This window comes from Phyllostomus hastatus, unplaced genomic scaffold, assembly GCF_019186645.2.
Source record: "Phyllostomus hastatus isolate PE091 unplaced genomic scaffold, TTU_PhHast_1.1 phas_contig_1, whole genome shotgun sequence".
Lineage (NCBI taxonomy): Eukaryota > Metazoa > Chordata > Mammalia > Chiroptera > Phyllostomidae > Phyllostomus > Phyllostomus hastatus.
Genome location: NW_025333498.1, coordinates 30,790,983 through 30,806,812, shown reverse-complemented (window position 1 = coordinate 30,806,812; position 15,830 = coordinate 30,790,983). Strand labels below are relative to the sequence as shown.

At 37.2% G+C, this 15,830-nt stretch overlaps 1 protein-coding gene across 1 annotated transcript in view; it reads right to left on the bottom strand.

Moving 5' to 3' along the window:
* CCDC148 (coiled-coil domain containing 148) overlaps positions 1 to 15,830 on the bottom strand; it is a 232,500-nt gene that overhangs the window by 117,206 nt on the left and 99,464 nt on the right. Inside the window, exons 9-10 of the mRNA XM_045819379.1 lie at positions 7,802 to 7,940; positions 5,436 to 5,642 (exon numbers count right to left, since the gene is read on the bottom strand). Coding sequence (XP_045675335.1) covers positions 5,436 to 5,642; positions 7,802 to 7,940 — 346 coding nt within the window. The remainder of the gene's footprint in view (positions 1 to 5,435; positions 5,643 to 7,801; positions 7,941 to 15,830) is intronic.

Genomic DNA, 15,830 nt, shown 5'->3' with positions numbered 1-15,830 from the left:
CCAGCCTGACTGAGGCTGAGGCTGGACCAGAAAGGCAGAATGCTTCTTCCTCTACCAGTCTGGCAAGTGTCTAGTGAGAATCTACTGTAGGGAAAGGAATAATAATAATGGCAAGTTGCTCCCTGAGGCCCAGGCTCACAGGAAAGCCTAAGACCTAGCCCTACCATGAACAAAATACTGTGATACAAGTAGCCAAAAACTGGAGACAGCTGGTGAATGGATAAACGATGATAAACCATATCATGGAATACTACTCAGGATTTAAAAAAAAAAAACTATTAATACATGTTATAACATGGCTTGAACTCAAACGCATTATAATGAATTTAAAAAGCCAGACTCAAAATGTCACATATTGTATGATTACATTGGTGAGGTGAAAATGGAGACAATTGTACCTTGAACAATGATAAAAGAAAAAGAAAGTGGTTGAATTTTTATACACCAATAATGAATTATCAGAAAGGAAAACTGAAAAAACAACCCACTTAAAACTGCATCAAAAAATACTAAGAAATAAAATTTAACTAAAAAGGTAAAAGACCTGTAGTCAGAAAATTATACTGAAAAAAGAAAATGCAAATAAATGAAAGAATATACCACTCTTATGGACAGGAATAATTAACATCATTAAAATGCCTATACTCCCCAAAACAATCTACAGATTCAACATAATTCCTATCAAAATACCAGTGGCATATTTCATGAGCTAGAACAGATAAATCCAAAGATTTATATAGAACCACAAAGGACTTAAAATAACCTCAGCAATATTGAAAAAGAACTAAGTTGGAGGTATCACACTACTTGATATCAAACTATACTACATGGCCATAGTAATTGAAACAGCATGGTACCTACATAAAAACAGACATAGATCAATGGAACAGAATAGAGAGCCCAAAGTAAACCCACATCTATATGGCCAGTTAATATTTGACACAGAAGTCAAAAATACACAATGGGGTAAAGATACTAGTCTATTCAATAAATAGTGTTGGGAAAATTGGAGTGATAACGTGCAAAAAAAAGAAAGAAACCAGAACACTTTCTGACACCATATACAAAAATAAACTGAAGATGAAGACTCAAATATAAAAATCGACACTGTAGCCCTGGCTGGTGTAGCTCAGTGGATTGCATGCTGGCCTGTGCAAAAAAGGGTCGCCATTTTGATTCCCAGTCAAAGACAAATACCTGTATTGTGGGCCACGTCCCCAGAAGGAGGTAAAAGAGAAACAACTACACACTAATGTTTTTCTCTCTCTCTTTCTCCTTCCTTCCCTTCCCCCTCTCTAAAAGTAAATAAATAAAATCTTTTTAAAAAATTGATACCATAAAAGTCATAGAAGAAAACATAGGCAGTATAATCTGACTTATTTTTCAGTTTTTTTAAAAAATATATTTATTGATTATGCTATTATGGCTGTCCCGTTTCACCCTCCTTTATTCCCCTCTGTACTGCACCTGCCTTCCCACCACCATTGCCCCACTTTAGTTCATGTCCATTGGTTATACATGTAAGTTCTTTGGCTTCTACATTTCCTATACTATTCTAAACCTCCCCCATACCTAATATTTATACTTCTTATTCCCTGTACTTCCCCCCCATTTCTCCCCTCCCCTCCCTGCTGTTACCCCTCCATGTGATCTCCATTTTTGTGATTCTGTTCCTGTTATAGTTGTTTGCTTAGTTTGTTTTTGTGGGGTTTTTTTTTAGGTTCGGTTGTTGATAGTTGTGAGTTTGTTGTCATTTTACTGTTCACAGATTTTGATCTTTTTCTTAGATAAGTCCCTTTAACATTTCATATAATAAGGGCTTGGTGATGATGAATTCCTTTAATTTGACCTTATCTGAGAAGCACTTTATCTGCCCTTCCATTCTAAATGATAGCTTTGCTGGATAGAACAATCTTGGATGTAGGTCCTTGGCTTTCATGACTTGGAACACTTCTTTCCAGCCCCTTCTTGCCTGCAAAGTTTCTTTGGAGAAATCAGCTGATAGTCTTATGGGAACCCCTTTGTAGGTAACTATCTCTTTTTCTCTGCTGCTTTTAAGATTCTCCCCTTATCTCTAATCTTGGGTAATGTTATTATGATGTGTCTTGGTGTCTGCTTCCTTGGGTTGAACTTCTTTGGGAAGTTCCTGGACTTCCTACACTTCCTGGAAATCAATTTCCTTTGTCAGTTTGGGGAAGTTAGCCTTCATTATTTTTTTTCAAATAAGTTTTCAATTTCTTGTTCTTTCCTCTTCTCCTTCTGGCACCCCTATGATTCAGATGTTGCAACACTGAAAGTTGTCCTGAAGGTTCCTAAGCCTCTCCTCATTTTTTTGAATTCTTGTTTCTTCATTCTGTTGTCGTTGGATGTTTATTTCTTCCTTCTGCTTCAAACTGTTGATTTGAGTCCCAGTTTCCTTCCATTCACTGTTGGATCCCTGTACATTTTCCTTTATTTCACTTTGCATAGCCTCCACTTTTCCTCCATTTTGTGACCATACTCAACCATTTCTGTGAGCATCCTGATTACCAGTGTTTTCAACTCTGTATCTGATAGTTTGGCTGTCTCTTTGTCACTTAGTTCTATTTCTGGAGCTTTGACCACTTCTTTCATTTGGGCCGTATTTTTTGTCTCGGCACAGCTGTTATATTGTAAGGATTGGCGCCTTATGTATTTGCCAAGGTGGGGGAACTCCCTTTGCTGCATTGTGGAGCTGTAGTTGGAGAGGGTTCCAAGAGGAAACAATGCTGCTTGCTTGGCTCTCTGCTGGCTTTCAGTCACTTCCTCTGTGACTCACAAGCAAGTTGAGCCCTTCTGGTGCTGATTGCTAGGTGGGTGGGTTTGTGTACATTCTTGGACACTGTGGGTCTCTCCAATGAACTCTCCTGTGAGGCTGGGAGTTTCTCCTGCTGCCTCAATCCTCACAGGTTTTTAATTACCAGAGGTTTTGAGCTTTATTTCCCCCCACTGGAAACTTGGGTTGTGTGGTCTGTCTTACTCCCCAGTTGTTTCTCCCAGTTATTCTCATACAAATGTGAGACCGTAGGTCTGCCAGCCACTGCCTTGCCTATTTCGGTTTATGAACTGTCGCTTCACCCACCAGGTCCTCCAGCCACCACCTTGCTGAATGTCCTCTCTGCCCTGGTTGCCCATCTCCTCCCCTCTTACCAGTCTGAATGAATGTTTCTTCTTTAACTCCTTGTTTGTCAGATTTACATACAGTTCAATTTTATGGCAGTTCTGCTTATTTTTTTCTTTTTTAAATTGTTATTATCCTTCTTTTGATTGTGCAAGGAGGCAAAGTGTATCTAACAGAATGATAGTTGCCAGAGGGGAGAATGGGGTACTAGGTAAAAGAGGTGAAAGGATTAAGGAGTACAGATTGGTAGTTACAAAATACAAGGTTGTAAAGTACAAACTAGGGAGTATAGTCAATAATATTGTAATAACTATATATGGTACTAGGAGGATATTGGAAATATCAGGAGGAAAACTTTATCAAGTATACAATTACCTAACCACTATGCTGTACACCTAAAACTAATACAAAAAATATTAATGTAAACTGCAATTGAAGAATAAAAAGAAATAAAAGTAAATTAAAACAGAAAGAAATGAGTGCATATCTCCACCATAAGATGTGTTTGAGAATGTATATAACACTGTTGCAATTATAACAAAAACCTGGAAATAATATAAGTTTTCACTAACAAGAGAACATAAAGATTGTGGTATATGTATACAATGCAATACTACCAAGCAAAAAAAAAAAGTCAAATAATTAGAACATGCAACAAAGGTGAAATTTATAGATGTGATGAGCAAAAGAGGTACAAAAAAGAATATACACCGTATCATTTGATTTATATGAAATTCATGAATAAGCAACACTAATTTATGATGATGAATTCAGAATAGTAGTTATGAGTGGGGGTAGTATGTACTAAAAAGAGGCATGAGGAGCTTTCTGACCTGCAGGAAATATTCTGTTCCGTGATCTCAAAAGTATTTCCATGGGGTAATATATACTTGTAAAACATTCAACAGTACATTTAAGTTCTCTGTACTTCCCTGCATTTATGTTTACCTCAAAGCAATACAATAAAAAGAAAATATCACCTACAGCATAGCTCAAGGGCTAATGATAATATGTGTAAAATGACTATTAACAGGTGAGGAGTATATAAGGACATGTCTTGGCCCTGACCCCTGTATGCTTTTTATCTGCCACAGATGGGGAAAAAAACATCCATTGGCACTGTAGGCCACGGCAGATCATACCTGATGCAGCTTCTATTCCTTTTAGGACCACCCAGCTTTATGTAATGGCAAAAGAAATATCTTTTTGTTAAAACAACAACAACAACAAAAAATGAAGAGTAGGCAATTTTCTCTAGTGTTTTAAAATAGGGACTTTTGTTTTTATGTGCTATTAATTGCTATAGTGTAACATTTACCAGGTTATTTTCTTTTATCAAGAAAATAAAATTTCTCATATCATCATTCTCCCACTATGTCATTTATCAATAAATCAAGATTTGTGCACTTTACTGTGTGCATGCTATACCTCAATACAATTTCTTTCTAATGGCCCTGCCAACACTCCCAGAGAGGCCACATCCACATGGGGCCTCCCGGACTCAGGCACCCGTGCCCAGTCTGGGGAATGCAGTTACTCCCAACACAGCAGCCTGTCTCATTTTCCTGACACAGCAGCTACTCTTGTTTTCAGTTCTGCCACTGAAGCAGCTCCTCTATATTTCCCTGTGAGCATCAGACACCAGTCCTCAAGCCTCCAATTACAAGGGTTACCCGCTAAACTCTCCAAGTGAACATGCATGCCCCTCAATGGATCTGAAGAGGAAGAAAACCTCATGTTCTCACCCTTTCACTTGGTTGAGGACTCACATACCTCATGGAAGGAAGAAAACCTCATGTTCTCACCCTTTCACTTGGTTGAGGACTCATATGTTGGAAGAGCTTGATGGAAGAGCTCATCAAGCTCTTCTAACATATCTCTTCACAGATCCTCTTTCCTCTTCATAACTTGATCTTCTTTATTATATCTTTAATGTGAATGAGAGGCTCACGAGTCTTTGAAACAACATCAGACATGTACTTTACAATTACACTCTGCACTTTTCCCTAGCACCTCACTCTGGTGTACAGTATTTATGGTTTGGTGTTGGCTATCTCCCAACCAAGACTTCAATATTAACCTCCTGCTATAGTAACCAGCTTGAACCATAAGAAATAGTTGATTGTTGACTAGTTTAACCTAAAAGTGCAATTTTATATCATTTAAACTAACAATTTTATTCAAAATAGGCTTTTTAGAGAAACTGAACTCAAATTGGATTTGAATAAAAGGGAAACATGGATTCTTAAATGAATACCCAGGCAAATACTGAAATGCCTTCTGCAAAGCATCTCACCTTAGATTTCAGGTCAGCACACAGTTCCTGTTGCTTTTTTCTGTCCTTAGCCAATGCATTCTCCATTTCATAAGTTGCACAGGCTTCAGCAAGCATCAGCACAGCCTTCCGTATAAAATGTCTCCTATTATTATTCCAGTTTGATACTAGGATCCTTCGCTGCTCCCTAGTGAAGCGATACTGGTGATAGCATTTCTCATGTTCAACCTGAAAACATAACAGATGGCTATGATTACACTTATTATACTTATAACAAAAGTGAGCCTATGCCTTATGTCATTGTCCCAAAAATGAATAAAATGTATAACAACTAATTTTTAAAAACTGAGGGCAAATATCTTAATGGTTAATATAGCAACCAGGACCAGGTTCCAGTCCCTGAGTTCTGAGCCTATGCCTAACTGGTGACTGAGGACCAGTCGCTTAATGTTTCAAGTCCATCATTTCCTTGTGTAGGATGGAGTCAGGCCAGGCGGCCCTAAAGTAACTTCTATTTCTACATGACAATGAATCTACAGGCAGAAGTGTTATTTCCCTTATCTATAATTTCAAAAACACTCCATCTTTAAATTAGTTTTGGTATTTTAACAACTTCAGTTTGACATGTGTGAATAAACATAAAAAATTGTTATAATAACCCTGAAAACTCAGTTTGCCTTGATCTTTGAAACATTTTGATGTTAAGATGTCTAAACTTGAAGTAATTATAGCAATGACAGTAGCCCTTCCCATCCCACACTCCTGAGGGACATGGCATTATCACATCAGTACCAGCAGCTCCTGTTGGCATGAATCCCAACCAGGAGAGAGCTCAGATTTGAGGGGAGGAAGAGGAATGGAGATAAAAAATCTCTGCAGGTGATTTTGAAATGCTCATTATAAAATGGTGTGTCTCAAATTCAGTCACTGACCTGAATAATCTTTATTTTGCTACTAGAGGCCATGTCTCTGAATTTAATACATTATTTAACCTCTAAATGGTGTGGAAAAAAAAAAGAAAGTAGTATGCAGGATAAGGTTGGTCCTACCTAAAATAATAATTTAGTTTGGTTAATGAGGTACGTGATGAAACGTACCTATGGCTTCACTTAAACCAAACATCAGCTGCTAAAATCTGATCTGTAAACTTTTTAGCTTTGTTCCCAAAAGCCAAAAATATACTTAGAACCTCTCAAACATTAAGAAAGGAAACATATATCATGCAGAAATGCATACTAATCAACCCAATGTAAGAAGTAAATGTAAAAATCTTATTATGTAAATAGTAGGCAAATATAAAAGTCTACAAAGATAAAAATGACAGCTGGTCACAGAAGCAACTAGATTCAACAGGGAATAAAAAGAAAAATCTAATTTAATAAACTAAGACTTTAAAAATTCTAGAGAGAATTATTTATTACATAACATACTTTTTATATAACAGGTATCTTCTGTTTATAGGTCAGAATTAAAACAAATAATTATTGGGTGGCAGGCTGGGGGAGAGGATAGATGATAGTTATACTAGCTGTGTGGCCTTTGCTTCAGTTGTTTTTTTTTTAAATCTGTAAAATGAGTATAACAATGGCACTTCCCTCACCTACTGTTATGTATGTTACAGGAGTTTACACATGACTGACATAAGGCAAATTCTATACATATGTTAGTATTGTTATCATTTGCTTAACTTAAAACAATTACAAAAATGCAGATTATACAATAACATTTTATAGAATGACCCATTTAAAAATTAAAAGTCTATGTGTGCTTGTTTACATATATATTTTAAGGTGAGTTATTTTGAAATTAATTGGTGCCATGGTAACTTTTGTTTTTTTGCCTTGTCATCTGAAGAATGAAACAGTAATTTTCTAGGCCCTTCTCAGGTAAATTTTAGTTGTGACTCTGAATTTGAAGCATTTGTGTTTCAGACTCATTTAGAGGGATCAAGCAGGGTGGTTGTGGTAGGGGTGATACAGGTAAGAACCAGCCCCCGATGCAGTTGTTGGTTTCCCCATAACTAGAAGGACTGAAGTGTGGCAGCTCTGTGGATGAAGGAATAGGCATTCCACTTTCAGGCAAGAAGCACAGATGAAAAAACCTCTGATGGTGGGCAGGTGACTGTATACACACCCAGAGGTCAACTACTAGCAGAACAGCCAGAGTGAAGACCTCTGGGGCAAGTAAGCACAGAAGAATAAATGTTGCCAAAGGGGTCACCCACACTCTTATGGACCATACAGACTTGAAAAATGACAGACTTTCAACCTATAATCCTAATCTTTTCTAGAATGTAGGAAAAACTAAATTTTAGAACACCATTAAAAAAGTTATATTTTACTTAATAATAATGGACCATGAAAACAATTTAACTTGCTAGTACTCACCAAAGCATGCCTAGATTTGTGAGGAAAATATCTTTGTAACATGTCAAGATACAGAGTCCTTCTGCCACAAAGATCTCCAGGATACTGATCCAAAACAGACTGGTAAATCCAGTGATCTTCTTCACTTAACTGGAAGTTTCTGGAAGAAACAAAAATGTTACACAATATTGTTAAGCAAAATAAAGTTTGTGGAATGTCAAACTCTTCAAACTATTAGCAAGTGATAATGATTACATAAAGTTAAAGTTTTTTACACACATTAGCCAAATTAAATGTCTGCTATTGAAAAATTTCTAATACAATGGGTTCTGTGAATTCTTTATTTATTCTTGCCATGAGTTCCAAGAATAATCTGAAGAAGTTTGACAATGAAACATAATGTTGTTAAAGTATTTATTCTATCTTACCTGTATTTTAACTATAATAAGTGATAAATGAAATTTTTAAAATATTGGAAAATAAATTTTTAAAAATGCAGATTAAAAAGGAATTTTGCTTATTCAACAAAATTCCTATTTCTAGACTGGAGGAAAATGCAAATGTAGATAGTTAAATGAACTAATTACACAAAGAAAACTAAGGCCTGAGGAATGCACTTCATTTAAAGTTTGACCTTAAAAGCAAGCCTAAAATTACCTTTTACTTTATCTTCTCAACATCTCATGTTTTTAGGATTGGAGGTAAGAGTAGACATTGGTAGTGAAAAAATAACCAATGAAATTAAATTTCAAATCATTAATCCTCTGTAAAAAGGATCCCTTCAAGTCACCTTACCAATAACCTGTCCACCATGCTCCAAAATGTCTTTTTCACTTCAGAACACTCTTAGCCACTGACCTGGTTTGCATTTCTATGTAAAGTACACTTGACCTTTAAATAACATTGGACACCTACATGGCACAGTAAAAAATTCAGGTATAGCTTTGGACTCTGCAATCAGCTTTTCCCATTGGCAGATACAACCAACTGGGGAGTCAATACCCTATTTTTGATCTGAATGCTGGCAACCTATGGTTGGGAAACCATAGTTGGGAATGTGAATACCATTCCCAAAATACCATTGCAGTTGGTTGAATCCACAGATACAAAACTGAAGATTGGAAGAACTGACTGTATTTATTGAAAATATCTTCATAAAAGTGGACCCATGCAGTTCAAACCCCTGTTGTTTCAAGGGTCAACTATATTAGCAAGGTCCTATGCAGAGTGAAAAGGCTGCAACATCAACTTGAAGTCTAAATTGAATTAATGTCTCTTCATTATTCTGAGATTATTTGCATATTATTACTCCTGTTAAATAACTTGGAATAATCAAATCAGATGCAATCAAAGGGATTATTATTAGCAATAAATAATTCTTGATCTAGACTTGCTATTGTTTATTTCTACTATTCAATGATCTTCTACTTTAAAGTTAACTGTACAATTTAAAAATTTTTTCGAATGTCTTCTATGACTTTGAAAAATATTTAACAACTTAAAACAATAAAAACCTCTTCAAAGCAGTGATACTCATGGGAATTCCACTGTCTTCACACAAGTTCATGTAGTCTGTAAAGCATTTCATTATTCTGGTAAGTAGCAAGAAAGATAGAAATTCTTTTTCAAAGAAGATAATCTCTAACAGTTCTATAATGGGAAGAAAAAGGTTAAAGGTATTCTACCAGGAAGGATACTTTATAGTTCCTCAGTATAACATAATCTGTTGCAGAGAAAGAATTTGAGATGAATTCAATCATTGAACAACTTGAGTGTCTTGTTTTGTCTAAATCAGTTAGGCATGTATGGGCAGTCAAAGGTTTCTGTGAATAAAGCATTTCAAATAGGGGTATTAAGCCTGGAAGAAGACTTTCCTGAGTGTATGTGGCATTTAAAACACCTTCAAGTCTTCAAGAACAATATCTCTGGTCCTCTCTCAAGGAACTCATTTTCATTATGACAAAGTGCATTTAATAGCAGTTAGCCACATAAATTCTCTATTACTACACCACAGCTACAACAGCAAAAAAGACCTCCAGTCCATGTCCTCATTAATGTTTTTAAAGTGTTTCTATAAGCAAAAGGTTTTTAATATGGCTTGAATTTCCACCTTTATGCGATTACAAATGTAGGTGGATGGGTGTGGAATTGCGTGCTGGGGAGGAGGAAGTGACAGGATCTAAGTTCAATATTTTTTTTGTTCTTCTGAATTGTCATACATCTATATAACAGATGTTGTTGAAACCATTACACATCACCTTTATTAACTAGAATTTCCATTACAAGATGCTGATAATTCGCAAATGCACCTTCATTCTGTGGAGAATTGCTCTGAGCCAACTGAAAACTGCCTCATGCAGAAAGCAAGTCTCCCACATGCTTTCAAGGGCTACCCACAACCAATGATTGATTCGCTGATGTGGAGGTACAAAAGGCCACCCCACTTGCCTCAAGATGGGTCCAACTCTGTGATACCATCTGTGCTGCAGAGTTCCACTGTGGGAGCAAACTGCAGCTCATTCCTAGTGAGTTCTCCACCTTGTGCAGACATTCTTCCCTGCTGTATCTTGCTTCCCCTACCACCCTTTTCTGGAGAGCACTGCCCAACAAAGCACTTGTTACAATCTCACTCTCAGCATTGCTTCTACTGAACCTGATCTAAGATAATCTATAAGCAATCCTACCCATAATTTTCTAAAATAGTTTAAATCCTTTGGTAAATGAAGAAGTACTTCTAAGCTAATTTCTTTGATGGCCCTCATATTGAATGGTGGTGTAAGGTTTTTCTCAAAGAGAAAGTGCAAATAGCAAACATTTATAAAAATGCCTTTCAAATTAAGGCACACATTAAGCAGTGTATGTTGCTATTAATAAATATAGCAGCAGGAGAATTTGTGGCACTCAGTGCATTTTTATACAATACATTGTGTGAATGTATTAATTAGGTGCCATTTTAGCAACAACACTAAAACCATTTAAATGTATGAAATGCTAATATAACATTAAAACCAAATGTGTCATGAACAATGATCACATCTATTTTGTTCTTCTTATTGATTTTAGAAGCCTCACATCTCAACAGCTTTTCCCAATTACCACAATTATACAAATTGTCGGTCATTTTTCTAGCACACATGGAATAAAAACATCATAGAGGAAATAATATATAAATACTCACAAAATTATTATTTTTAGAATATTTATAGCAGTTTCCACAGCCACAGGCTCAAATCTTGAGGCAAATATCCACATCAGCAATGCTAATGGCACAGACATACATCTCCATTAGGATGCTGTTTGTGAGGGAGAAACTGCCCCCACTGTAATATGTACTGAGTCTTCTGGATGGTAAAATTCTAGTATAATAGCCTCTTCTAAACAATCATTTCTTACTCAGTCTCTAAAATAAAAGCAAATTTAATATATCTGCACTTCTAAATTCAGATCTGGACATTTATCTTTCCTAATCAAACCTTTATCTCGCAACTGTACAGAAAAATCTAAGCAATATAGCCTAGCTATATAAAATAATGAGGATTAGCTTTTTACCTCCCAAAATTCTTTTTTTAATTTAACTGCTTTACTGGTGATAATGATGACAGAATGACCTAAACTACACAGATATTGAAAAATATTCTGATCACTTATCTCCTTTCTGAATATGGGAAAAATGACTATAATTAAAAAAAATAAACACTTTACAATTATCTTAAACATTTGCAAGTTTTTAAATATCCTTAGACAAAAGATCTTTGGATTGCAGTACTGTCTGGAATTTGTATTCTTTTTGTCCATCCAAATTTTTTAATTTAAATTGTTTTGTAATTTTTATCTTTAAAATAGCACACTAACGCTTCACAGTTTCCAGATTTATTGGGCACTTTTAACACTTCAGGGAATTTTAGCCTGCAGAAGTATGAGATATTTACCACTCAACTCCTACCCACTGTCTCCTGCCTCTAAATATTGAAATCCACTGTTATCATTTCATTATGATTTCCCAGGATAAAACATGTGAGATAAAACAGGTAATTCATAAATGGAGGACGACTGGGCTCTAAGAATTCAACCAGATGAAGGCCAGCTGTCTCCCTATTTTCACCTATTTGAAACATTCCAAAAATCCAAAACTGACTTAGAATTAATTTAGCTATCAGTTTTCTCAGTAGTCATGTTTAAAGCATTTCCCAGAACTTCCAGCCAGGATGGAGGCATAGGTAGATATACTTTTCCTCTTCCCACAACCAAAAGAAGGACAACAAATTTAAAAACAAAAATAACCAGAACGGCCAGAAAATTGAACTGTATAGAAGTCTGACAACCAAGGAGTTAAAAAAGAAACATTCATTCAGACCAATGTGAGAGGCGGAGACAGGAAGCTGGGGCACAGAGGACTTGAGGTAAAGCAGCAGCTGAAGGACCAGACAAGACAGCAGCCCTGCATTTGCATGCAGATAAACCAGGAGAAACAGCTGGGGGACAAGACAGACCGCACAACCCAGGGTTAGAGCACTGGGAAATAAAGCCTCAAAACCTATGACTGAAAAAACCTGTGGGGGTTGAGGCAGCAGGAGAAACTCCTAGCCTCACAGGACAGTTTGTTGGAGAAACCCACAAGGTCCTAGAACATATACAAGCTCACCCACCCAGGAATCAGCACCAGAAGGGCCCACTTTGCTGTGGGTAGTGGAGGGAGTGAAGAGGGGAGAATGGGGGAAAAGGTACAGGGAATAAGAAGCATAAATAGTAGGTAAAAAATGGACAGGGGGAGTTTAAGAATATATGGAAAATGAAGAAGCCAAAGAACTTATATGTATGACCCATGGATATGAACTAAGGTGGGGAAATGATGGTGGGGGAGCAGGGACAGGGCAGAGGGGAGTAAAGGGGAGAAAAAAAATTGGATAAGCATAATAACATAATCAAGAAAATATATTAAAAAAATAAACCATTTCTCTAGGATCTGGTTCTATGACATAAGATACCTTTGTGGGGGGCAGGTAGCCAAAGGTGACAAATAAAATACATAAGGGTGGCAGGTATTTTAATAACAAAAACAAATCTATAAAAGAAACATTGTGTTTACAAACTGGCTGAAAGTTGTCTTACATTTTCTTGGAGTAAAGGGAGCTTTCCAGTCAAATGGCAGTGTTTTCTAAAGCTAGCCAACACAGCTATCAGCATCTGTGACTGCCTCAAGGTTGGAAAATGACCATAGTGAATATGGCCTAAAGAGAAACTCTTCTCTGTTCAGGTTTAATGTTGTTAGTGGACACTAGTGCTCCTCCATTTTGAAGCATGATTGCATGAGCCCCTGGTAGATTAATTCAGGTTAAAGACAGCTCTGACATGATCTGCATGTTTGGCTGCACCGGGTCTGACCTAGAAAATATAACTTGACTTTACTTCTCAACATTGTCTTTTCAAATCAGACCCATCCAAATACCAAATCTAATCAGCCTAGTTCCTGAAATTGTCTTCCCACCCACCCAACACTCAACCACCCAACCACAGGTCCATTGTACATATACAAATCTATCTTTGATTTTCCACCTGGTTTACAGGGAGTTCCCTGGCCTCAGGCTCATTTCTGACCAACAGAACCTGCACCTTGGGTTTTGCCTGGGTGTGTACATTGTCTTCCTACCACATCAATTCCCACCTAGCAGTTCTAACCTCTAGGGTCCCTAGGTTCTGCTCAATCTGGCTATGCTGGTGGGAGTTGACAGCCAGAATAAAGTGGGCTCTCAGGAGTATGGTCAAAATTCACTGAACCAAATCATCAACAACAACAAAGTGGCCCAGAGGGTAAAACCAGACCTTGTACAAGCATCCAAAGCCACATTTTCCTGAAGGGAGACAGAAGTGAAAATATGACAGGTTTCTGAAAGTGATGGCTCTAGAATTTCTTATAGGATGTTTTAGGAATGGGAATCAGTTCAGAAGAGAAGGCTAAGTGATTGCTTTGGAAGCTGCAATTGTTATTTTCATAGTGATCATGCTGTTTTTACTTACATTTTTTAAAAGAGTAGTTTGCGTACAAAGCTCAATTTTTGCTTAGAATGTGTATTTTTTGGAGGTGGAATGCATATTTTGGGAACGATGGCAAAACTCCTAAACCATTCTTTGTCCCTAAATCTATCCACCACTAACTTTAAGAGGCAATATAATTTCTAGTAGAAGTCTTGAAATAATATGATGAAGATATAATAGCCTGTTAAAAATAAAAAGTAATGACTCCACTACCCCATATGCTAGGCTTTAAATAATCTTTATTCATTATAAAAAGTACAAGGAAAAGGTAATTGTAGAGGACATTGCCCCTACCCTTGCTGTTGTCCACCAGAATCCTGATTTTATTCAAGATCTACCTTCCTCCATAAGTCCTCCCACCCCAGAGAAAGTTAGCTCCACCTGCCACCCTGGGAGTGAATTTTTTTAAAGATTTTATTTATTTATTTATTTTTAGAGAGGGAAGGGAGGGAGAAAGAGAGAGAGAAACATCAATGTGTGGTTGCTGGGGGTCATGGCCTGCAATCCAGGCATGTGCCCTTACTGGGAATCAAACCTGCGACACTTTGGTTCACAGCCTGCGCTCAATCCATTGAGCTATGCCAGCCATGGCAGGAGTGAATCTCGACTAGTCTTAAGCCATTTATAAATGCTCATTCACAAGCTTTCTGTTCCTCTGGCCAGTGTTTGGGATAAGCATGGAAAAAAAAAAAAAAACCCAGTTCTGGCCAATGGAATGTGGAAAGTCTTCTAAGGAAAAGTTTTCCTAGCTCAAGACAAGTCACAAGAAAAAAAATCCTTTTCTGCTTCTGAGTTTTGTGATGTGGAACAACAGTTATCTGGTAGGAAGTCATCTAATCTGCAGGAAGACAGGGCAAGAAAATGCAGAAAAACAGACCTCACTGTACTTGGACTTGAAAACCCCTTATTGTTTAAGTTGCTTTCACTTGAGTTGGATATTCTCTTACTTACAAAGATATCCTATTTGGTAGCTAAGTGAAGGATAGAAAAATGACTTTTGAAAAATGTAGCATCCTGCCCTGGCCTGTGTGGCTCAGTTAGTTGGACTGTCCTCCCATAACTAAGAGGTTGTAGGCTCAGTTCCCGGTTGGGGCACATACCTAGGTTATATGTTCAATCCCTGGTCATTGTGTATATGAGAGGCAACCAATTGATGTTTCTCTCTCACATCAGTGTTTCTCTTTCTCCTTTCCTCTCTTTCTCTAAAAATGATGAATAAGTGTCCTTGGGTGAGGATACAAAAAAAAGTAGCACCCTAATATTGCTTTGGAAAGAAAGCATTATGAAGGAGGTAGAGATTGAGGAGATGTAGACACAATGTGGCCAGACGCCAGCATCTACAGTAACTCTGCTCAGCTCACTGGGAAAAGACAGGTGCTCAGAACCAAGAACCATTTTTAGGACAAAAAAATCACCCTAAACTAAACAAAAGCCACTCATACTCAGTTGAACAGAATCAATAAAGATGAGATCATCTAAAAACACATTTGTTGCCAAGGGTAGGAGCTCCTTCTTTCTTTCTGCTCAGAAGCATTCCATTGTGTAAATGTACCATAGTTTTTTGATCCATTCATTTACTAATGGACACTTATGTTGCTTCCAGCACTTGGCTATTGTAAATAGTGCTGCTATGAACATTGGGGTGCATAGGTTCTTTTGGATTGGTGTTGCAGGATTCTTTAGGGTATAATCCCAGCAGTGGAATAGCTGGGTCAAAAGGCAGTTCCATTTTTAATTTTTTGAGGAAATTCCATACTGTTTTTCACAGTGGCTGCACCAGTCTGCATTCCCACCAACAGTGCACTAGGATTCCCTTTTCTCCACATCCTCTCCAACACTTGTTTGTTGCTTTGTTTATGATGGTCATTCTCACTGGTGTGAAGTGATATCTCACTGTGGTTTTAATTTGCATCTCTCTGATGACTAGTAATGCTGAGCATCTGCATATGTCTATGGGCCATCTGTATGTCCTCCGTGGAGAAGTGTCTGTTCAAGTCAATTGCCCATTTTTTAATTG